The 25,082-nt window shown below is 40.1% G+C and overlaps 1 protein-coding gene across 2 annotated transcripts in view; it reads right to left on the reverse strand.

Moving 5' to 3' along the window:
• Positions 1-24,247, reverse strand: part of snx19b (sorting nexin 19b) — a 36,317-nt gene extending 12,070 nt beyond the window's left edge. The window contains exons 1-11 of one of the 2 annotated variants that reach the window (XM_058634330.1): positions 24,166-24,247; positions 22,681-22,960; positions 21,959-22,153; positions 20,394-21,611; positions 19,147-19,345; positions 18,880-18,980; positions 18,663-18,782; positions 18,330-18,439; positions 17,980-18,073; positions 17,686-17,845; positions 12,861-12,990 (exon numbers count right to left, since the gene is read on the reverse strand). In XM_058634330.1, coding sequence (XP_058490313.1) covers positions 12,861-12,990; positions 17,686-17,845; positions 17,980-18,073; positions 18,330-18,439; positions 18,663-18,782; positions 18,880-18,980; positions 19,147-19,345; positions 20,394-21,611; positions 21,959-22,153; positions 22,681-22,884 — 2,531 coding nt within the window. In that variant the 5' untranslated portion in view covers positions 22,885-22,960; positions 24,166-24,247. Of the gene's footprint in view, positions 1-12,860; positions 12,991-17,685; positions 17,846-17,979; positions 18,074-18,329; positions 18,440-18,662; positions 18,783-18,879; positions 18,981-19,146; positions 19,346-20,393; positions 21,612-21,958; positions 22,154-22,680; positions 22,961-24,084 lie in introns of both variants that reach the window. The other variant, XM_058634331.1, reaches the window with a different exon arrangement.
• Between the last annotated feature and the right edge of the window lie 835 nt (positions 24,248-25,082).

Genomic DNA, 25,082 nt, shown 5'->3' on the forward strand with positions numbered 1-25,082 from the left:
ACAACTTGTTTGACCTTTGTCTATAAAGAGTCCAAAGTCAGGTAAATGATGAAAAAGTGGCAGCGTCCACACACTAGTTACTGCGCCCAAGTAAGCTCTTTTATTATCACCCCGGTGATCAGCTAGGGCCCTGTAACACCACCTGGTCAGTGATGGAGTGTTCTTGGGAGAAGTAACTAACAAGCAGTAACTTCTGTCAACACTCGCTTTCTAACTACCATTATGTTACCACTCAGACGCTACCTCGCCTCTCTTGCACTCACATCACCGGAGTTCCTTGAGCTGTGGCTTTATTACCAGGTCTGGAGCCAACGGCTCAGGACCACCATGGACCTCCACCACACTCACTTCACTTCAGGAGATCTAATTATGTGACTTAAGTACCTCACAATTCTGTGAGGCCCCATTTTCTTATGGTTTGAGGACATCACCGACAGTAACACACATCCAGACCCGCCTCCACAACTGCACCGCCCTGCCCACGTTTTAGCATTTTTCAATATGATGCAGTGGGTGGCGTTTGGCTCAGAACAGGAGGTGAAATTAGTCTCATTTGGAAAAAGGTGATGTAACTTATGTTGTTGCCATGCACCAATTCCTGTTTAGTAAAATCACAAACAGGAAGTGACGAGAAGAGTTGTGCGCTTGTTTGCTTACTGCATGTTGCCTAGCAACTGTCACTCAAATCCTATAACCACACCCAACGTGTCTTCATGAAGGCGACTGTAAAGATTTTTCCCCCCGAACTTTACTTTTTTTTTACCTATCCAGCCATGAATATTTAATGTTACAAATAAACACTTCAATTCTAAACTGACCTTAACAGAATTTGAAGGTGAATTATGAGATCGAAGATTATTTTAAACATAAAACTATGCATTGCGGTCGCCGTTATGGGGAACGTCTTTGTTTAAATTTCTAGACAGCGGTGACTCCAGACAGCCACAGGGCTGGTGCACAAACAGGCAAAAAGCAGGATGAGATCACCAAATGTCAACATTAGGAAAAGGCGAACACAATGACAGTTGAGTGGGTTTCATCATCATCATCACATAATGGCCTACAGAGGACTAAATAGATCTCCACAGACACACACACACACACCAGAGGAAGCGGATCCAACACCACAGATGTGAGTGGTGAGGACATCACTGCTGCTCCTCCATTCAGGCCGTGACGCTGTTTTACAGCCGTCTGTCCTGCTGTCTGAGGTCAGCCCAGTTTGTCTGTGTACGTGTGAATGTGCCCGTACGGTACTGGGACGCTTCATCGTATCTCATTTCCCCCGAGGCTGGTCAACACACGGACACGTGGCGTTATAGCCTTGAGTCACAATTTACTCACATGATGTGTCCCACAGAGATTGACATGAATGTCTTGGCTCTGGTCATGTCACATTAATACCAAAAGTGACCTGCATAACGACACACAAGAGCAACACTAAGATGGGTGAGTGCACGCAAACACACTCGGCTAATTAGAGCTGCCAAATGCCAAGTAAGTCTATATGGTCTGGTACATTATTGTTAACATGCAAACAGCTCCAATATCAAAGAGATATTTTCCATGCAAAAGCAGCAAAGTACTGTTGTCCACCTGTGGATTTCATGTGGCTTAAAACAAACAAAGCATTTAGAGTGAAGCCGGATCCATACTTTCTGTGTATGAGGGTCTGCAAAAGTCAGATATGGGCCGCGTGCTGTAAATGTTGACTTCTTCTTCTATTGGATTTAATAGCAGCTTGCAGCTTGCATGGAATTAAAAAAAGAAAAACACTACCCAGTCCATCATCATCTTCACGGTCTCTTCAGTCTCATCCTCTTCTCATCCTGTCCTCATACTCTTCACCACTCATGGCCAGGACTGTAAACACATAGCGTGTGCAGACATACATGAACAACTGCATTCTGTGTATGATGCAGACCTTATGCACCAACTATGCACGCTCCATGTTGTGCAGCACTTTCCAGTTCAGTTGGTGGCATGCACTTATTTTGGTTGAGGACGAGTCAACATGATGGTAACCATGGACCTTTGCTTTAGGTTATGCAAGGTTATTGCTCAAGCAATACAAGGACGTGAAGATGGGGTGAAACGTCTGGCCAGAAATTGCAGAAAGTAACTCATTTAGAGTCACTCTGATGCACATGAGTGGATCACATAGGTACACAAAATGTCACCAATCTGGTCTGTCAGTCTGGTCGTTTGTGAAACGTCTTGCAGATGTTTGTGTCCTCATTACTGGCCTTTTTGAATATACTGTACTGATCATAAAGGGAAAAGAATAATAGTATATTAGGCTGATTTAGCAGTGACGTACACATAGCATTTGATGACTATACCCGAGACTGCTTGGGTGAAAAACATGCTGCTCTCACGAAAGAATACAGGGACCTCGCCAGTTATTCTCTCTGCTAGTGATTACTCCAGCTCCTCTGCTGGGCTTGCCAGGAAAGAGGCGTTTACAGTGCAGGTGACATACTATAATCTGGAGAGGAAAATCCCCTCAAGCGTTGCACTGAAATTTCCAAAGGTACACAAGCAGCAACGGTAGGGAGTAGGCAGTGCCAGTCCAATATGAACTCAGGGGAAGATCACTGAGTGACTTTGAGACGGAACAAACATTGCGTCTGCCTAGTTATTTAAGTCACAGGGTAAAATTACTTACATTTTCGTCACTGTGCAAACTGACCTTGGCTGGATATCAATGAACACATTTTATGACATTAATAAAGCTACATTTTTGAAAATTAAATTGACATTCGTATTGACACTTTGTGCAGCACAAAACTTTAACTATATGGAAATTCCAGCTATTGTGCGTATTTTTCTATTTTAGAAAAGGGTATAAAACACTTGAGGGGCTTATTTGTGCCAACACTGAGCCTCTGGATATGTTTTACATGGCAGGTGCTTGACATTCAGAGTTACTGGTGCTAAAATAAGCACTGATCACCACTAGATATTAATTTATTTTATTCCTTCTGAGCCTTGTTACATTTTAGAAACTAGAAAGAGCACACATTTCTGCCAAGGTCGCTCGTTTTCTCATAGTGTCAACATGGATCAATATCCTGATTTCAAACAAACCACAAGGAAATTGTGACCTATATGAGGTACTTTTTCCCCCCAAACAATACTGACATTTTAGCCATTTCTAATAAAAAAGACCATTAAGTCTCCTATATTGCAAGGTAAACCACTGTTTTTCCAAATCTGTGTCCAGATCTTCCCAAAATTCTGTCCTTTACTTTTTCAGTTATGCTGCTCACAGACCAACATGGCCGACTACCTCTCTTGCAATGTTAGATTCAGATCTGCTCCAGTTCAAAGGTTTTCCCTCCACAAACTTCGTGGACATTGGTTCAGACGTTTTTGAGTGATCAGACAAACAGACAGACTCATGCCACCTCAGACAACCCTTCTAGTAGGAGGTAATGAGTCAGATTTGTATCCACATTGATTACAATTTTTACAAAATTTCCAGAAAACAATTTATTGTGTTTTATTTTTATCTTCCATAAAGCAACTGCAGAAGTGTAACTAGACAACATACTTAAAACAAAGGCTTTCAAACAAGAAACCACATAGAAAACAACCTGATGGAAATTTGACATTCCTGCTTGTTTTTAACGTATCGATGAGACAAACATTAGTCAGTTTGTCAGTCCATGTATATCTGATGCGGAACGCAAGGTTGACTCATGCCTGAGTCACTCGCTTCCCGGACATAATGATTAATGTGCAAAGTCAAAAAAAAATCTCCATTTTTACTATTTGTTTCAAAGGGTTTGTTGTGCACAAGTAAAACGTGAGCATAAAAACAAATATAAATAATAACAATGAACACAATTAAAGGATATTCTAAAGATATATTAGTTTGACTAGCTATCTACAGGTGCTTTTTTCTATTCCGTGTACATCCTTAATTCACTGGGCCTCTATTAGCATCTCATGCCACTAGAATGTTCTAGAAAAGGCTACGTGTACTTTCTGCATTGATAAGCATATATAATCAAAGCTGTAAAACAAAGAACAGCCAATCTCAAAAACTGTTTAAATCAAGTCTGAATCAACTGATTAGCTTAACAACTCTGTGGCTCAGCTCCAACAATCAACATTCCAGATAACGAGGAAATGCTTGGAATACTTGGCAGGAGCTCAATGTGTGATCCAAGAAAATTCAAATACATGATATCAGCTGACCTGGCCTAAAACTCTGAGTATGTTGGACTCCGCTGGGGTTTATTTCAGTTGCCATTTATGGTGAACTCACACAACTATAACAAGGTCACGTTTGAGCTAAATTAAGCTTACAGCCTGTTTTCAACCGGACATACTTGTGCAATATGACTGCACAAGTATGTCTCTGGAGACAGAAGATGAACCAGGACTACAGAGACTCATCTCAGTCCCTGGGCTCAGGTGAGGGCTGGAAACACACTCAGCCTGGAAGAGGCCACTGCATGACTATATACTATATGCTACTGACGTAAGACACTGTATTTAGCACTTATCAAGTTCACTTGCTAAGCAAACATCCCCAACAGCACTTAAGCACTAGTCCTCCATGTAACTGTAACAAGTGTGCAGACAATAATGACCCATATTATCTTGCATGTCCTGCCATGGAGGTATTTAAATTTTAAAACACTAAATATGGAAGAATCGGCTCAGAGGCTGAAGGAATAAGTGTGTTTCATAAATTTCATGAGAAGTAACCCTTAGGGTCATCTCAAGGGGACCTAAAATGTGCCCTTGAGATGATTGCAGAGGTCTATAGGAATACAAAAGAAACTGCAGACTACTATCTAGGAGTGATGAAAGACAATATTTATAGTTCAGAAATCATGCTGGTGTAGAAAAGGATGTGTTCCCTGCGCAAATCTGATGGATTTTCACAGCGACAACACAGAATGAACCACTCAGGCTGAATGCTCCTGCTTTAGGGAGCACATTTAAATTTGTCTCATCACAGGAACAACTTGTCCACGGGTCTCGTGCCTCTCCCTCTCCATGAAAGGTTGGTAGACAGTCTGCACCATTACGTAACAAGAGGCATATTTTCCATCAAACTCTACTCTGCTTCCCACAAATGCCAAAGTACATAATGTGTGGCTCATTCGACTGACCTCCAGAACTATCGGCCTTGCAATGATTTCCTGCTGACAAAAGAAAATTGCAGCTTCTACGCAAAGGTCCTCTGTTTGCACCTCGTTCTTGGCCCCAGGACCGATATGTCAAGACACAGCACAAGAGTAGAGAAAAGCACAGCACAAGACTCTTATATCACCTCCTCTCTATGAAAACAGCCAGATGTGTTAAATCCTCCTGAGCTGAAGAGAGATCTCTGTTTTGGGTCCAATCGTTCAGGAGACTTACTGGATTCCCCACATTGCTGTCACTGAGAATCAGTAGGACTTCACACAGTAACAAGGCATGAGGTCTGCTGTTGTGTTAAGACTGTATGAAAAATGATCTGTGACACTTGAGGTACCAAATAAAACACTATGTCCACAAGAATAAATTCTTGAACAGCCACTACTAAAGTCAAAACTGCACTTAAACAGTCATCTTTGGAGGTGAACAAATACGGCTTTTTATTACACTGGTCATATTTCAAAATGAATACACACATATTCATATTCATGATATCAGACCAGAGTGCCTGAAACACGTATTTTCTATCTGAGAAGGACATGGTGGCCGACCTACAGCAGACAACCAGGCAATTGACCTCCTTTAAAGAGGTAAACATCAGTCCATATGGATCTGCTCAGCACTTGACACCAGCATGCAGTGAGCTGGAGGCTGGTGTCTGAGCGGTAGTGTTAGTGTTGTGGCTTTTGCAATGATGACTCACAGGCTACTGTTACCCAACATTAGACAAGTGAAACACAACATGTGCAAACTTCATGAATCTACATGAAGGCCTTCAGCAACTACACTAAGCTTCAAATTCAGAGGATATACTTGTATCTCAGAAGGACTTGCAATTGTATACCCTGTGAGTACATATACACTGAAGAGCAGGTCCACATTTCCTGTCTCTCCTAAATAGTGCTGAATCAAATAAAGGCAAAAAGGCATGGTGAAGAAAGCGTGGTCTTGTATGAACTATTCTTAAACCTGCATTAAAGCTGAGGTAGGCAAGATATTGCTGGCATTATTGATCAGTAATTCCATGACAGCCTTTCATCACCTCCTGGCTCAAGAGCACTTTTTCATGTCCGATACTTTTATCACAGCCAATATGAGCCCAATACAGTCTTTATTACACGTCTATTTTGCTTTTAAATAACTCCACATACGCTCCATTTTAACCAAATGATAGAGTTTGGTTCAGTACTGTGCATAATGAAACTATTACTGTCCTGCATATATCAAGTTTCTGCTAATAGTAATAACACCTTTCACAGGGTTGAGTCACACCAATGGGTGAGAGAATTAGTCACAATTGAATACAAATCTGCTGTGACCCTTTCTCCCTTCATCCAAGTATGTGCACAGTTATCACATCACAACTTTGTAGCTTAGAAAAAACATTTGAATTTTTTAACGGTTTGATTTTTAAATGTTTCTTACATGACTGGAAGCTTTTCATCTTTCTGCCAGTTGCTACTATGAGCTTTCAGATGTCATGGGACATTGATGAGCAAAGTTCCAAGTTCAACAGTGTCTGGTGGTTGTCATAAAGATGGGGGGGCTGAACAATTTGTCCTTGTTAAATCTAAATTGCAATTTGAAACAAATTGAATGTAGGCCATATATTTAGGCAGAGATTGTATAGCATTTAAAATGTTATTTTCATCCAAATTTTATTTTCATTTATTTATTATTTCCTTAAAAGTAAGAACTGTCTGTGTTATCATTTCCTTATAATGAGCCCTTTTATTATTCAAAAATGTTGGTGTTTTTGCCAAAGCTCTGAAAAGTGTTTGGAGCGCGGTTCAGCAGTTCACTCAAAACATCTAGCTTTTTGAAAGTTAATGGCATCTAACATTGTTTTGACTTTCATAAAATGTGTGTTTTGAAACAGTATTTACAATTCATCTACATCATTTCAATTCAAATAGTATTGACTATAATGACTAGATTAGCATAGCATGACTCGGTGCCACCTGCCCATACTCAAGAAAATGTGCAAATTTAAAAGGCAAGCTCTTGAAACCAAAAAACAAATGACGAAATAGTGTGCAAGAGCACTCAAGGTGAATGAAATGTACTACTGAGGAAAGCCAGTGTAATGTTGTGTTTTTTAATGTTGGAGTTCTGACCACATTTTTAGTTCTCTCCAAATACCACATTGTGGTCACAGGCTAAACAGTGCAGCAGCAAGTCAGAAACCACTTTACACTGAAGCCAAACAACTTGTTGTTCACTGCCAGTGAAATCTAAGCAGGCCACTGGATGTCAGACAGAGATGCCTGGGTATTAATTAACAGTGTAGCAGGAGCAGAGACAGACAGCGCAAAAAGAAAACAGACTGAAAGAGTGAGAGCTCTCTCTCTGGCAACTGTTGACATGCTTTAAAGCCTTCACACTCCTCTTCATCCTCACCTCCATCATCAAGTTGAATTGTTTACAGAAGCGCTAATATGGCATATTAAGGTGTAAAAATAAAGGTGCGTGTCACTGGATGACAGGTGCAGCTAAAGACTGGCAGTGCAGAGGTGCCACATGAAGTGTGGTGAACCAGTAAGGACCAAAAACCAGCTTACTTGGCAAGTCCATTTTTATTTTTGTTAGCACCAATTGACTTAAGGACATATTTTATTGACACAGCTATCAGTATATTCACAGAAGTGAAATGGATAGCACTAGTCCCTAAGAACAAGAAGGTTCCACTTTAGGTCAGGGCCTTTTCTGTGAGGAGTTTGCATGTTCTCCCTGTGTGGGTTTACTCTGGGTTAGCTGGCGTCTTCCCACAGACCAAACACAAGCAAATTGGGTTTAAATTAACTGGAGACTCATGTCCACAGGTGTGAATGTGAATAGTTATTTGTCTCTGCATTGCTGCTTTCAGACATGCACTGAAGCTTGGAGATTTTCTGAAGGTGTATGTGTATGGCCGGGGTGTCGGGGGGTCTGGATAGAGGGGGTAGTCCCTTGGTTGATGTCTGCTGTGCCCGTACCGTCCATCAGTAGGATGGACATGCACCACTGGCCCCCATCCATCCTCCCAACTCTCTCTTGTTGCTTCCAAGCGCCCGACATATCTCCCATTTCAATACTTAGTGGACGCACAAGCATGATATTTTCTGTTGCAAAAATGTGCATGCCATTTCCGAGGGCATTCATATTCACATGAAAGTCAGATGAAGACACTTGTAGTAGAACTGTCAATTCTGATCCGTCATGAAACAAATTTGAAAAATGTGTCTGGTAATGTGCACGTAGCCCGAGTCAGAATGAAAATGTGATTGCAAATATCCACAAAAGTGGCTCCAGATGTTCTCTGGAACTTCTCCTGCCAGCTTCCAAGTCAAATCTTCAGATAATGTCTGTGTGAGTCCTTAGAAGAACACAGAGGGACAAACGCTAGGTAATTCACGGAGAGTGAATGGGCTGCTTCCTGCATACACAACCTAGGCACATGCATTTTTCACATTTGTCAGAACGCCAAACTCCGGACAGTCTGTCTGTCAGTCACATTTCTCATGACATTTCTCATAGTCTGCAGTTCATGTCTGAAAAATGGCTTAATGTGATAGGATGGTGACCTGCCTAGGCTGTATCTTTCCCCTCACTCAATGTCAGCTGGAATTGGCTTCTTGCTCTCCACATGTGACCTTTTTACACTAAGCGGGCCAAAAACAATATATGGATCTGTTAATCATAATTATTAGCACCTGTGACTTGACCAAGTGAGTGGAGTGCTACATGTGAATCTATCAACAGTTGTGTTGAGTACTCTAGACTTGCAGAAGGAATGCAGGACAATTATAGTTTGTCAACTGAACAGCCTGCCAACAAAATCTGAATGACTTCATTACAATTATTATATTGTATCCTCATTGCCACTGACCCAACACACAACTGCAGCCACTGTTGTTCAGGGCATGAAAGCAAAAGCAGGTGCACAGTTGTTTTGTTCTTGGATAAAAATCACCTCAACACTCTCATGCATGCGTTCATTAAGTCATTTATACTGATGGATATTTGACTCAAGATGATCACTTATTCTTCTGCACCTTTTAATTTGGCAAGCCAAGGAATCATTGTGTTTACAGACACATTTATCAGTAGGATCCCTTCACATGCTTGTGATGTTGCTGCACTCTGCTACATCTAGACACTGACAGCAATCTGGCCCCAGCTGGTTTTTCCATCCAGACTGCTGTCTACGAGAAAGAGACTATATTCATCTTAAACTGTCCCACTTTCCAGTCCATAAAAATCAGACATCTCCCAAACCAGAGCCTCGCCTTGGACCCATTTATAGGAGCGAAGAGTCGGCATTTCCAGCCAGATCTGTCACACACACACAGGCCCAGATTTGACGACCCAGAGTCGGGTCCTGGTTTCATCTCTCAGACAGAAACGCACTTTCTCTATCCCCTTGCAATTCCAAATTAAATTCTGATGTACGGCTCTGTGCTAACGTTTTTTGCTTTCACAAATAGATTCTAATTGTTAATTCTTATTAATTTCCAAGAGTGAGCTTACAGAAGAAAAATGTAATCTAATCAATATTTGGTCTGACCACCCCTTTCAAAACAGCATCAATTCTTAAAAGTACACTTGCACAAAGCCAGGGATTTTGCAGGATTGTCCAGTGTATGATTAACCAATTATACCAAACAGGTGCAAATGATCATTTTCATATGGCGGTTGAAACACAGTCATTAACTGAAACAGAAACAGCTGTATAGGAGGCTTAAATCTGGGTGAGGAACAGGCAGACACTAGTACAATGGTGAGGCTGTGGAAAACATTTTCATGTCACAGGTCATACACAATAGCAACATGACAAAAGGTAGTTATACTACATAAGCAAGGTGTCTTCCAGGCAAAGGTTTCAAAGCAAATGGGGTTTCAAGATGTGCTGTTCAAGAAGAAGCACAAATAAACGGCAATGTTGAGGACCGTAGACACAGCAGTCGGCCAAGGAAGCTTAGTGTGGCAGATGACGGACACATCCTGTTTACTTCCCTCCAAAACAGGAAGATGTCCAGCAGTGCCATCAGCTCAGAACAGACAGGAAACCTGTGGGACCCACGTACACCCATCTACTGTCCAGAGAATTCTGGACAAGGCCAAGCAAGTCAACTACGCATGAAAACATAAGAACTGAGGTGCAGAAAAATGGCTGCAGGTGCTCTGGACTGACGCGTCAAATTTGAAATATTTGACCGTAGCAGAAGGCAGTTTGTTCGCCAAAGGGCTGGAACGCGGTATTATAATGACTGTCTGCAGGCGATAGAGAAGAATGGTGGAGATTCCTTGAAAGTCTGGGGCTGAATTTCTGCAAAACACGTTTGGGATTTGTCAGGATTAATGTGTCCTTAATGCTGAGAAATAAAAGCAGATACTTATCCATCATGCAATACCATCAGGGAGGCATTAATTAAATTTATTCTGCAACAGGACAACGACCCCAAACATGCAGCCAATTTTCAACAAAGTTCAAACACATGCTAATGATGAACAACTATAAATGACTGGAACTATTTTAGCAAGATAACATGTGGTGCTTCTATTAGCAGTAATCCACAGCATGTTGTCTCTGCACAGAGAAACCAGTTGATGAGATGACATACCTGCAATACTGAGAGCTGTCACTGCAATGTTGACAGACCGCTGCCTAATATAGATGAGGCTAAACAAAAGTACAAGGCCTTTCATACTTGGTTGCTGGAACCGCTTAAAATAGAGGGCCTAGTATCAACGTGAGGCAATGATATTCTCATACCGACGCCCCAGGGAACGTGAGGTCAGCACTAAGAGCACAAACACTAGAACCTGAGAACACTGTCTACATGTTCAGTTTACTGGCAGCAGGAGCTATACCTAACTGTGTCAAATGTTTGTGGAGTTTATGTAAGACATTCTTATAAGGGTCAAACAGTGCAGTCATATGCACGGAGATTTTTAAACAACTGCAGTAATGAAAAGCCTTCATACTATTAAAAAAGCCAGAGCTAGCTTGTCTAATCGGATGAAGAGACATTTTCTTTTCAGTTTACGTTTTTGTTGAGTGGTTAATAAGTACACCGCATGACAAGTGATGCCTGAGGTTTTATAAGACATGAACCTCTGCAAAGACTCAGCCTCAGTCTGAAATATCAACTCCTTTTACTAACGGCTGTACATGAGCCAGAGTCCCCATTCCGACTCATAAACAGCTCTCTTTCTCTCTCTATGGATCCTCCACAAGGAAACACATGTCTTCATGTCCTGACCTGGCTGAGAGTACTCAGTGAGTGGGCCCCTCTGATGTACAAGTTTCCATTTCCATTCTCTTTATTTTTTATGGCCTGTAAAAGCTTCATTTAGAGGCAAACTTTGTGACAGGGAGACAGAAAATGATATGCAGCATCAGTCAGGTGGAAAGATAGACTGGATAGAGTTATAGCAATAGTTAAAGTATCTATGTGAAGATTTATCTCTGTGATACGATAATGTAATAAAATAAAAATAAAATAATTGTGGATTGCCTACTTGAGCTTGTCTCCAAATTAGTTTGGAGTTTAAGCCTCTCACTTTAGCTGTGTTTCCACCAAGTCCTATTCCATGGGAAAATATCCTATGGAAGTTGAGGCAACTTGTTGAGACAAAAAGCCACAAACCGAGCAGGACAAAAAGAGCTGCTGGATGTCCCCCATCCCCTTCTTTAAATAGCATACCCTGGGAACGGTTACTGTGTCTTAAAGGTTTTTTTTCTGTAGCTTTCTGATAAGGGAATTGGGCAATCACACCTACTGCAGTTCAGTACAGGTGTCCAATGGGGAGAATGTTACCTGGTTTACAAATTAAATTCAACATCTTTTTCTGTAAATTAAAGTTGACTTGTTGTGTACGGGGACACAGGACACATATCTATTTTTATTATTTCTGTGAAGTTTCTCAGTGATCCAGGTAGTCGCCGTACACACCAACAACATGCTGAATTGGCCACTGAAGGTGCTAAACACAGCGCCCAGAATGATGAGGGCTCTGGACGGTCACTGACTGCCACAACAACTGAATAATGGGGCAGTGTGTCCCGGGAAAAAGGCAAACGGACTTGCTTGAGTTATGTTTCACCTCTATAGCTTGTTCTCCACAGAACTGGCTTGATGTTTCCCACCTAAAGAGTAGATTCTTTCATTCTTTTCATTCTGTGATTCTTTAGGGGGACAGGCGAGATACACTTTGTGTCATTCAGGAATTCTTGAAGTGGTTTGTGTCTCTTTTATATCGAGCTATATCTGCTGGTCAGAGGAACATTTCACAATATTTGGCAAAACAAACAGACATAGCTCTGACAAGATCTCACAATACTATATTTCATTTTGCCCCCACTATCAGCAGAATGGATGGCAAATGGAAGAAAAAAATGAATGAATACTACTTTTCACTTTAATTTTCATCAGGGTCTCAGCAAATTATCTGCACTGTGAGTCATTAAGTGTTGGCCACAGCCTCTTGTGGGGCTGCAGGTGTTTCATTAAAGGCCATTTAAATAAAACATTTAGTCATTCTTTTTAAAATAAAAAGAGTCATTAAGTAAATAAGTTTAAAAGAACATAATTGAATGACATGCTAGTTTATAAATATACCATATTTTACATTTAACCTCCCCTCATTTAATGACTTTGTATTTATTTACTTGTACTATGTGTGCATTTATCTGTCTAATAAACGCAGCGTGTCACCTGTCGATCAAGGTCCCGAACAGCAGCCTGATGGTCCTCTGAATGTTTTCGGTGCACAGCCAGCTCCACTGCTCCTTCATCAGCAGACACAAGATGTTCAGCGCTACCTCAGCCAGTGCCGTCTCAGATGCTGTGGTCACCACATGGAAGATATATATGTTAAAAATGTGACTATCACTGTGTTACACAGACAGACATTTTAACATACATTATAATCTAACAATACCTTATAATCTTGTAAATTCTTCTGTTTGACTCTGAGGGACACTTGGTCACATCAGTTCTTCAAACATTTACTAACACTGCCCTCATGTGGCTAAACAAGATGCTGCTTGTTCTGCTGGGTGTGATTTATTAATGTTTTTTTAAAATGTATAATCATTTTGAATCAAATTAAACATGACTGAGGTGCAAGAAAACAAATGATAATACACTGCAAACATTTCAAAACAATTCAAGTCACCTAGGGACGGAGCTGGATACTGAAAAGATCGACATAGATATTTATTTTATGAGAAATGTTTATTTAAAAATGATTGACCTTTGGAAGCTTGACAGAATGAAAGTTGATAAAAATGGAAGTAGGCATCATCACGTGTTCTAATGATTCTTTAGTTTTCATAACAAGTAAAACTGTAACAGTCAGGTTAAATGATGTGCACATAAAAGCAAATGAGTTCAGCTTCAATCACAGGTTGTTGTTTTTTTGTACCCGGTCACTTGTGTTTGGATGATTGGAATCCATTCAAGGGGAGTACTACTCCTTTTATTTCTTTATTCTTTCTGAGCTAAATAGTGATATACCCTGCATGATTAGCACTTTGTATGTTTTATAACCTATAATCATGGTGAACTACACTCAGATCATAATTTGAAAATTAATATCAACACAAATGTAAATATAAAGACTCAAATGTGTTTAGATCAGGGATGATTCAATGGCTGATTTAAACATACATCTAAACAGTGTTCTAACTGTGATATCCCAATGATGGTAATGATAGCTAAATATTTATTTCATACAATGCCACCATATTAATAGCACTAAAATATTAATCTATACTCATCTACACTTTCTATGTCGCACTACAGTCCTTGGATTACATGATTAATAGAAATTGATACTATAATTATTTGCACAACTTTTTAATTTTTAATTTTAATTTAATTTTTTTTAATTAAAACAAATTTTCTCACTACATTCAAACTATTGTTAAATGAGTTTGTTTGTTTGTAAGTCGCTAGATTTGTTGCTAGTCATTTTTTTTTAAAAACTACAGACATTATTTCCCTTTCTTTCCTCTGGCTCGGTTCATTCTGTCATTCTTTCTGTTATTAAATTGAATGTTTACAATGTCTTCTTCTCTGTGTTTTGGTAACTTTAGAGCACAACTACAGTGCTGGCATATGTACTAGAGTGCTTTGAGTCGTTTCAGGTTGGTTCCGCATGGACGGAGATATTTCCTGAAACGATGCCGTCACATCAAGTAGCACCCACTGAAACGTTTCGTCCTAATCCTCATAGCAGGCAACCTCTGCCCCTGTGTGCGTCACAAAGATGAAGCAGGGGAAGATGTCTCTTCCTCACGGCAGCAACTTTGTCACTAACTGCAGAAGCTCAGTTAATGTCTGCTTTTTTTCCAGCAGTTTTAGCTCTGAAAAAACTATCATAAAAATACTTTAGTTTCTTTCATTCACTGCTCTGCTTGTTCCACGTGCTCCTCACTGAGATTGGGGTCTTCAAAGTAAAACATTAACTTTATTTAATTTTTCTAAATGCTGCATTTGAATCTAATTTCACATTTAGCTACTGGGTTGCTTCAGATTCAGTGTTTAAATTTCAAAGCACTGTTAGAAACATCAAGGTATGCAGACGTCTGCAGAGCTGCTGTAAAATTAGCACGTTATTCTCCTGTGTGTGAACTCTCTGGTAACTCTGGTTGTGGAACACTGCAGGATCTTTACAAGCCAGACACTTCATTCACCCTGACTGTCTGGAAAAAGACAGCCCTTCGAAAAGACAATGACCAGATGCCTCAACAGGGATGAAACGCAATTTGGAATCAATTAAACAGAGAACGGTATTCTCATGTCATCCAGATGCCAGAATCATTTTCATATATATGGAAACATATATGGAACTCAAGAGGTTCATTAAGCAGCAATTCACAGGTGCCTCCTAATTCTCTTGATCACCTATAAGATGTTTCCATACATAAAACATGAAGTCTCACAGTTAACAGAGTATGTGTGTTAGAGTAGAGATGTGCAGTCAGAGACGGGACAAAAGAAACTACCTACACTAGAATCTATACTTATATAACTTACTTATACAGTATAAACAGAAATAAGGTATAAATGTATAAACTGTCAAACAAACTTTTGGATGAAAACAATTGTTTTAGTGACAGCAGCATTTATGAAGTTTCTGAGAACACATATGAATTGGTCACTATTTAAATATGGATGAGATGATGCCTAAAATAAAGAAAATGGCAACCTGAACAACCTCGTCTCACTCCCATTTTTATTTTTTATTAATTTATTTTGTTGTTTTCTTTTGTTTTACTTTTTAAAAAAGAAGGTATTACGGTTGAAACGCTGTGATCTAACAATTGTAGTAACGTATGTAATAAATGTGTTACTGAATGCCAATAAAAAGTCAATTGAAAATTGCAACCTGATTAATTGGATCTACAGACTGGCAACCTATTCAGATCCCACCTTTAACCCTATGTCAGCTGGGATTGACTCCAGCTCCTTCCACCACCCTCAACTGGAGGATAAGGCAGTAGAAAATGGATGGATGGATAATTGATCTACCTTTACCAAAAGTACTCAAGATTCTTTGGTCTGAATGAAACTAAACTGAACGGTCTCCAGACAGAGGAAACCAGGCAGTGATCATCACCTGCCCACTGTCCTATCAGTGAAGCCTGGTGGTGACAGCGTGTTCCTACATTCCCTTTTTTGTTTTTGGTTAATTACAAATAGTCTTTACGAGGCAGCAACTGACTGTGGTACAGTTCGGTCAGTAACAACAGTACAACACGAGTGGCCTTTTCAAACAGTCACAAAAACTATGTGCAAAACAAAGTTGCGTTTCTATTATTGTTTGTTTGATGTAATGATTTTTAATGCTTAGAATATTACTGATTATTAACCTGTTCAACTACTAAGTTATGAAAAAGGCATGAAATTTACAATCCTAGCCCAGAGTGACTCACTTGGGAAAACACTTTGAGGTTCTCTGTAAGAACGTTAAATTGGACAATCCCCATTGAAACTGAGAGAGCTTGAGAATGAAAGGATGGAGAGGAGAATGGTAGTACATCTCCAAATATAGATGTGCAAACGTTAATGACTCTCATGCCCCGAGCGGTTTCTGTTTTGTCACTTTGATCAAGATGCAGCAGAAGCAAACCTGCCAGTGACGACATTTCCTGAGAGCTGTGATTGTGTGTTGTGTTAGAACAAGCACCCTACATGAAATAAAATCAAGACACTGGATGACTAGACAAAGAAAGTACTGAAAGCGAGATTACTCACACTTTTATAATGTGCAGCTGTCTCTCCCTAGAATGAGTCAACTTAAATTAAATGTAAAAGATAATTTCCAGTATTACAGTTTCCAACCCTGTCAGAGATGTTCATCAAAGCCAAACGACATTCAAAGTGCGTTTAGATGCACGACAACCCGTGTAAACTTCTTTTGGTTTGGAAATTAAATTAAAAAAAATAAAAAATACAGGGTTGTCACACCATGTCAATTCTCCAGCTACAGCAGCAGACCAAAGACCCGAGGCTGCCAAAATATAAACCTGGTCGGACGAGTCTGAGTCTGATGAGTGACTGGAATATGGGACAAGCTGGTTTCGATCAGAGGGTCCTGCCATAATTATGATCAGATACTGACTGGAAAATGGTGGAGCGAAGGAGACAGGAAAGAAGGAAGTCACAACAGGCAGTGAGTCAGTGTGCTGCTGCTGCTGCTGCTGCTGCTGCTGCTGCTGCTGCTGCTGCTGCTCAGACACACACACACAAAAAAAAGAAAAGAAGACAGACCGTGCTGACGCAGACAAACAGACATGATGTGCAGATAATGAGGAGAAGCCGGGAGGTTGAAGGATTAAAACTGCTCTTTTTGTATATTTAATGAAAATGTGAAAAAATACAGAACATTGCTGACCTGATCCTTTTAGTTTTGAGTCCAATATTGGATTTGAGCTAAATTTAAATATTTGATTAAATCTATTTAAGATCATCAGTCAAACTCTACGGCCAGTTTTCTGTGTTTGTAATAAGCTTAAGTGCTAAAGCTAGAAAGACCTGGTATGAACTGCTAACATAACCTAAATTAAATGCAAGTTGTTTTGGTGATGATGAGGATGGTTTGTATTGGTGTGTTGCGAAAGGTTTAAAATGACCTAAAGCAGCCATGAGATATTTACCTTCTCTGGTTATATAGACGCATCATATCTGCACCTGATGACCACTCTTATATATTTAGTATATACTGTAGTATACTGTAGTGTACTATAGTGACTGTGGAAACTCAACCTGAAAAGATTGGAAATGCTGCATTTTCGTCTGGATGGACAGAAAAAATCATGACTGATTTGATTCCATTGTGGCTCTTATCAGTTGCAGCTCTACAAACAGCTGTGAATGAACATTCAGGCACACGTGTGAATCATGTGTTCATATGGACACAGATTATTTCTAATGCAGAGCTTATCTAATGCATATCTGGACACAGTAGTGTCAATGAGGCAAAACTACCTGACTGAGCTTGGCAACACAACTGTGAACGTCCTTCTCTTACCATGTCCCTGACTCCGCTTCTCTCTCGAGCCGTCATCCTGGTATCCCATGAATTCTCCTACTAAAGGACTCTCCTCCCTCTCCAACACAGCTCTGATGGATAGTTTTTCTTGCTCAGTAATAAACACTTCCAGATCTTCCAAGGACATCCGGTTGAACACCTTTAACAGAACAAAGGAGAAGGCAGGAGAAGAGTGCATCATTTTAGATATAGATTCAGCACTTTCGTATGCGAGTACAAAAGTGCTGTGTCGGTGGATTAAACACATCAGTGACACAAATGTAAGATACTCACTGTGCTTCTTTGCTCCAAACTGAACAAAACTGGTGGTCGTATGTCTGAGCCGTTCATAGGGAGAATGTTTTTACTAGAGAACTTCAGACGAGACCTACAGGTGTACGAAAACAGAAAAAATCAACTTTGTATTTTGAAAGAAATATTTTCCACAATCGTGATTGTTCTCTACCTGAATGAATGTATTTTGCTTAATGTCATGATGCCGTACAATATGCATTTATGAGAACTTTTGCCATAATCGGCACATGAGTACTTGAGTTGTGTAAAAAAAGACATTTCCCCTCCGGGCTGTGATTATGTTTCTGGCACATGTGGAGAAAAGCTGTTCTGGGAATCTTGAGACATACTTGCTCTTCTTGTCAAAACCTATCTTCATTCCATCCGTCTCTGTCTCATTGTCCTCTGTGGGGCTTTGAAGCTCTGAACGAGGAAAGGCTGTTTTCAGTGTATCCACAATCTATACACAGAAACACACATGGGCTACTTTTCAAATCCACTACAAACCCAGCAGAGGCCTACACATATTTCTCTGACAAATAAACAAAATTATATTGACATCAAATGTTCGTTTTTTTCCATGTGTTTACGTCGCTGAATCACAGTCTGGCTACAGGAATGACTAGTCATATACAATATTCTTGTAAAATAAATTGTTGAGGAATAACATATTCAGAACGAACCTTGTCTATGCGTGATACAATGAAAGGTTTCTTCACAAAGGCAATTCTGGCATCTGTGTTTAGGGCAAGAAACTCCTGCATCTCTTCACTATTGGCAATTTCAGGGATGGCACAGAGTTGCTGAAAAACAGGAGAGAAAGTCGTGGTGACGACCTTAGAGATCATAAACACGGTGCACTCTTTTCATGTGAGCATGTAAAAACATCAATCCACGAACCTTAAGAAAGGTTTCTAAGAGTCCTCTCCGGGCCTCTATCTTGTCACTGTCCATGTTTCCAAATGGCATATCAGGAAATATTTTCTTTGGACCTTTAACACCTTAAAAACGGTAAAAAAGAAGATGTTTTCTCCAGCAACTCAAGGATTAACTAAAGATCTAGATGTATCTGTAGGTAGTAATGCCGTTAACTAGCATCAAGATGTAATTTTTCTTTTATCCTAAAAATAAGCAACAATAAGCCAATGCTACATTCACGTCTCCTACCTTTTATGAGTTTCCTTAGCTCGCTCTTTTCCTCCAGTCGTGTTTGTAGGTTGAGAAACTCACTGTATCGTCTGTTGACCATGTGATATGCTACTGGTTGGATGCGAGAGGGATTCTCACTACTTGTCTGCAAAGCTTCAGCATCCTCAGAGCCGGGCTGGATGCTTTCTTGGTTCTCACACCCCATTGCCGTCTCGTACTAAAAAAACAACACAAAAATGTGTAATGCTTGTTGTCATTTCTTTGTGGATTTCTGTCACGTGTATGTTGTGTGAAACACTTCAGTTTGTGGCAGAGTTTGCTAAAACATATTATTAGTAGTATTAAAGCAGTAGGCAGCAGAATATCTAGAAAAATGATTGATTGTTATGTCTCATCTGCTGGTTGTTACATTTTGGGATGGTCTGGTTCTCTCTCAGATCACTAAATTAAACATTAAATAAATACATTGTAGCATAAAAATAGATATTTTTCTATTTTTGTGCCAATGTTTGGTTCATTATCATCAAAAACCTGGGCACAGAACACTCACATCTGATGTCTAACCGTTGTAAAGCTATGTTGTCCTTGTTGTAATGTTTGTTGAATATATGCTGTTTCCATGTTGTAGTGTGTTGTTATTATTGTTGGCGGCATTTTGAATTTGTCTGTGAATGTGTTGTGTTTTACGTTTGACTTCTGCTTCCTGCCCAGAAACAACTAAATAAAATGAAATATAGCTCATAGATGAATCTGGTGCAGCGTCCAAGCTGTACATTGTCCCCGTCAATGAAACTAATAAATAAAATAGAAACTCTCCACAAAGGAAAACAAACAGTGAACATAGTGGTCTGACAATTTGTATCCAAAATGTCAACGTTACAAATGTCTGATGTGAATGAATTTGTATGATTTGTATAAAATGTTATGATTACAAGTGTGTGAGCGTTTGATGCTTCTATGGTCAAAATAACGGAGTGACAACAAACCTTTTAGGGGACTAATACAAATGCAGATGGTGTCGTTTGGCATTACCATTAAATTAAATGTGCAATGGTGTGTACAGTTTTAATATCACAATGAAAAGTTTAATAGAAAGAATTGTCTATTACAGCTTTAAATCATTGAAAATATCTTTGAGGCGGATCACCACCGTGCCTCTACTGCCCACCATAGAATTGGTCTACAAATGTTGCACCTGGAAAAGAACAGGATCACAAGATGGGCAGAGGATAGGCAAACAGACATAGATGGTGAGATGCCCTTACTTTGATGGTGTATAATGTGTAGGGGTGTGAGCCAGTGCCTCTGTGCTCCTTTGCTGTGATGGTGCCAGTGATGCGGAGGTTCTGGATGATGACTGGTCCATCTGGGCTGCTGAGGGGCTCAAAACTGAACGATGGCATGGGAGAAGGAACCTGCAATGGACTGCCAGCTGTCAGCTCACTGGGGTTCCCAAACCCAGTCTGGTCTACACCCAGAGGAAGGTCTCTGGATAGGTTACCTGAAGAGGAACTGGCATCCCTCTCCAAGTCCTGGAGGCTGCTGACACTGAGAGTCCCCTCTGCTGCCCTACTGGATAAGAGGCTGTAGCCATTAGGATGTTCCAAATTCACTAGGATGTTTGGACAGGAGCCACCCACTGCAGAGTGGCAGACATCGTCTAAGTCCACATCATTGTTGTTTTTAACAGATGTGGTGCATTCTTTCCTTCTGTCATACAGACTCTCCTCTTGGCCTATCATCACCAGGGAATCATTAGAACTCTGCTTATAATCAGCCAAAGGAGAATCTAGGTCAGAGTCATTTTCCTGGTAAAATGGGTTTGATTTGCTTCCTCTAATGTAACACTCAAGGAAGGGAGGGGTACCTTCTTCTTCTTCAGCATTGTTCTGGGGACAGTCCACCTCCTCGCCGTCAAAGACATCATAGACAGTAAGCTCAGTCATCTCTGTCTCAGCAGGGACAGTGTGAGTCTCTGCTCTTGCTAGAGGAGCTTCAGTATTCTTCTGAGGTGCCTGTGATGTCTCCAGTGGTGGAGCAAGCTCTGATTCAGCAGTTGGTGGTAACAATAGCTGTGGGGAAGCAGTCACTGTCTCTCTGACTGGTTCCTGGAGTGTCCCAGCCTTGCCAAATATTTCAATCATAAGCATGTTTAACCAGTCAGGGTCAGACAGTTTTGCAATGAGAGGCAGAAAGACGTTACAGGTGATGAGCTCTCCGACAACAAACCGTCCAGTTTGGCTCTCCAAGTGCGGCGATGGCACCAAAACATGCAACAGCAAATCTACAAATGCTCGGGTGTAGTTGAGCTCCGCTGCATCACTGGTCATGGCAAGATGAGGTGTGGTAACCCTTGAATATGCTCTCCACAACTGCTCACTCTCACAGCTCATGGACGTCTGCTGTTCAGTTAACAGCTCCTTGCTTCTGATGTAGTCCTGCAGGTGGCAGCCAAACAGATCTAGGATCCTCTGGGTGAGCTCCTGCAGTGATCAGAAAATCAGGTCATTTAAATGACTCTGTGTGAATGAATTTAGTCCTTTCATTTGCAATCTCCTACGTCATTTTGTTTCCTTTCGATTCTGTTTGAGGGTGTAACTATACACTATTCAGACACAATCTACTGTTACATTTTTATTCAGTTGTAGATTTTATTTCAAACTGATCAAAATGCCATTTTTGTGCAGTAGTCTAGGCCAAATAACTCATAAAGATAAAACAAAAACATGAAATCAGGTCACAGCAGAAAGCAGAACACATCTTCATTACATGTAATAGCGCACACCAACGAACAGCAGTGCCACAACTGCCAACATTTAAATTGCAGTACCTTTCTGTTGACATGTCTTGCACGGGTTTTCATTTCCATAGCCATAGAGAGCATGGCGTCATGAATCTCAGTTTCAAAGCTTGTGTCAGAGGACACAGTGGAATACCAGGAGGTGATAAAGTCCCTGATGATTTTCCTCACTGTGTTATGGATCTCCTCATCCAAGTGTTGATCGTCCCCCACAGAGGCTGGGACCTAAAGTTTCACAACAAATATTCAATCAGTATTTATTTTTATATATTTTATACTTATTTTCAGAGTCTTAAAGCAAGGGCTGGTGATTTGTCAATCTGTTTATAACTCAGAGGGCTACAGTTCAAAGATTATTGATTCATCTAATTGTAGTCTTTGAGATAATAGATATAAGTCTATTAAAATGGAACATCATTATGAACAATTGCAAGGGACAATGAGCTGTTTGTATGTGCCCCACCACATGGACGATAGTGCATGAACACAACAGCATAATAATGCATGTACAATCTAGCACAAGGCAAATAACTATAACTATATAAAAATAACAACCTGTTTAAATTAAAGCATGTCTTGCTACAACAATAAACTCTATCAGCAAAAGGTATTGCCACTGTCTAGATCTCTCTCTGTTCTGTATTATTTTTTGTTCCATCTAAAGGACTTTTAAGGGAAAAAAGGGCCAACAGCATTGTTGCATCTTTTGCACAGTGTAGCCTTTTATAACTATGTCAACAAATCACATTTACCTCCTCCAGAGTGATGAACCTCTCAAGATGGACCACATTTTCAGACTCTAGGACCACCTGCGAGCCAAGCCAGCCACCCAGCACCACCAGCAGGCTGGTGAACACGCACAGCAGCCAGATGTTGACCATCAGGTGGAACAGAACCAGCCATGCCAACACTACACCAAAGCCCAGCAAGCTCCTCTGTCCCAAAACCTCAGTCATGGCACCCTAAGGTGTTTACTGACCAACACCCTCAGGAAGAAAAGCGTTGATTGTAAACTCTGAGGAACATCCCACCCTGACAAATAAAAACAGTAGAGAACACAGGTCAGGTATAATATTTCAAAATGGACTGAGAACCTGCACAGGTGATAGTTTGAGATCAAATGTGGATTTATATGAAATCAATTGGGTAAATATGAACAGAATAATGTGCAAATGAGGGTCAGAAATGAGCTGTTTTGTATGTATCAACAACAGGATATGAGGCAGTGCTACCGGCTGTTAATTCCTAGCACTGGCAGATCCAACCTTTACTGTCATGTGCCTCAAGATTTTAAAAACATTTCATGGAAATATGAATACCTTTAGCACAAAGGCTGTCCAGCTCCAGCACTCCAGCTCTTCAGTATACAGTGTTATTATTTGTCCCTACTTGCTGCTTTCACTGTTACTTGTATTATATTGAGTCATTTCAGTTATTGTGTTTTTATGACTGCTTTATGAGCCTTTGAATTGGCCCTTGAGGATAAATACAATTTTTAGTAGAATAATTACTGCAGTTACACAAGCAATATAGTATTTTGTTTTACTGATAAAGGCCGTTGTTGCAGACCTACAAACATGTCTGTGTTAGCTGCTAGAGACAAGTTTGGACAATGTCTCTGTAATATACGTGCTAGCCAAAGATCAATCACAATAATATAAGTGTATTGGTGATAATAATCTTAACCAGCTCAGATAACATGTTAAGCTAACGTTAGCTTAAGAAAACTAACCATTTAAAGTTCAGTTGTTGTACGACATGTATAAGCATTACAAGCTGCTTTTTTCTAAATCATCTTACCGACTTTATTACATTCAGCCTATGCACATTCGATATACGCTTTATTCACAGATTCATCGAACTGGAGCACCACAATATCTACTTTATGATTAAGTCAGCGACGTAGACCGACTCCATCTGTGATGAGGTTCATCAGATTATATCAGTTATATTAGTGACAGAGATGTTTATTTGCGTATTACATATATTCCGAATTGAAGACAAATGAGTTTAGATAAGTCCAAAATCTGAAACAGTATCCTACGTGTTGTGACAATTCGACAAAATGCACATCAACCTTAAATTGCTACGTTTTTGGCAGCGATTCATTGGGTAACAACTGAAAAACTGGAAGTACCGTTAGCGAGCTAACTTGCCTTGAGTCTACATGACACAGAGTGACGTTCTTCGCATCTATGATTCACCATGGAAATGAAATACAGTGGAAAAGTGTTTACCCTGCACGAGCTGTCAAAACAGACGAGTAGACACGGGCGCTCTCGTGAGCGTCTCCTTCCTCAGTCTTGTCGTTTGTTTACTTCCTGTATCATGGCGTAAGTTTAAATCAGAGCGCCACCCCCTGGCACCCAGCGGTATCTACGCAGAGCAAATGTTGACGAAGCGCGAGAAACAGGTGGACAGAAGTCACATCGCTCAATATCAAGAAAACACAATTGTTGTTGTTGTTTTGAACGGCATGTGTTCAACAACTACATTTCCCATGATACTTTGGAGCAGCGTAGACTGCAGTGGTCACGTATTTCTCCACAAACGTAATACTCTGTGTACCATTTACTTTGATTTACTCAACGTTTTAGAAAAAACAGTGCCGTTTCTAGCTTTGCCTAAGCAAGATATTCTTTGGGGACCCCTAGTTTCCTTTAGATGATCCACAAATATGCCACCATCTATTATACTTAACAAGAAAAACAGCCTACAGTCCTGATAACCTCAACCTAACACAAGAAAGTTGAGCTGATGAAAAAAATGATAATACACAGAAAACAACAATCCTCTATACGTCAATAAGTAAAAAGGATATTGAGTGTTTGTTACTTTAATGTTAACTTTAAATTTTGAAAGCAAAAACACAGATCAAGTTCCCACAGCAACACAAATTCTCACAAAACAATAATAAAATAAATAAAAACACCACAAAAACACATCCTACATTTATTTTTTAAGCAAATAGGGGATTTAATAAACACATTAAACAGCTACAGACAGGTCATTTTAATTCTGAATATGCAGCTTTGGGGCCCCCTGGTGGCTCAGGGGCTGTAGTCTGTATAATCAAGAAACGGCTATGAGAAAGGAATATTAACTTGTTAGTTTATAGCTATATTGTACATTTTAAATGTGCACAGACAGACAC

This window comes from Solea solea, chromosome 7 (assembly GCF_958295425.1).
Source record: "Solea solea chromosome 7, fSolSol10.1, whole genome shotgun sequence".
Taxonomy (NCBI): Eukaryota; Metazoa; Chordata; class Actinopteri; order Pleuronectiformes; family Soleidae; genus Solea; species Solea solea.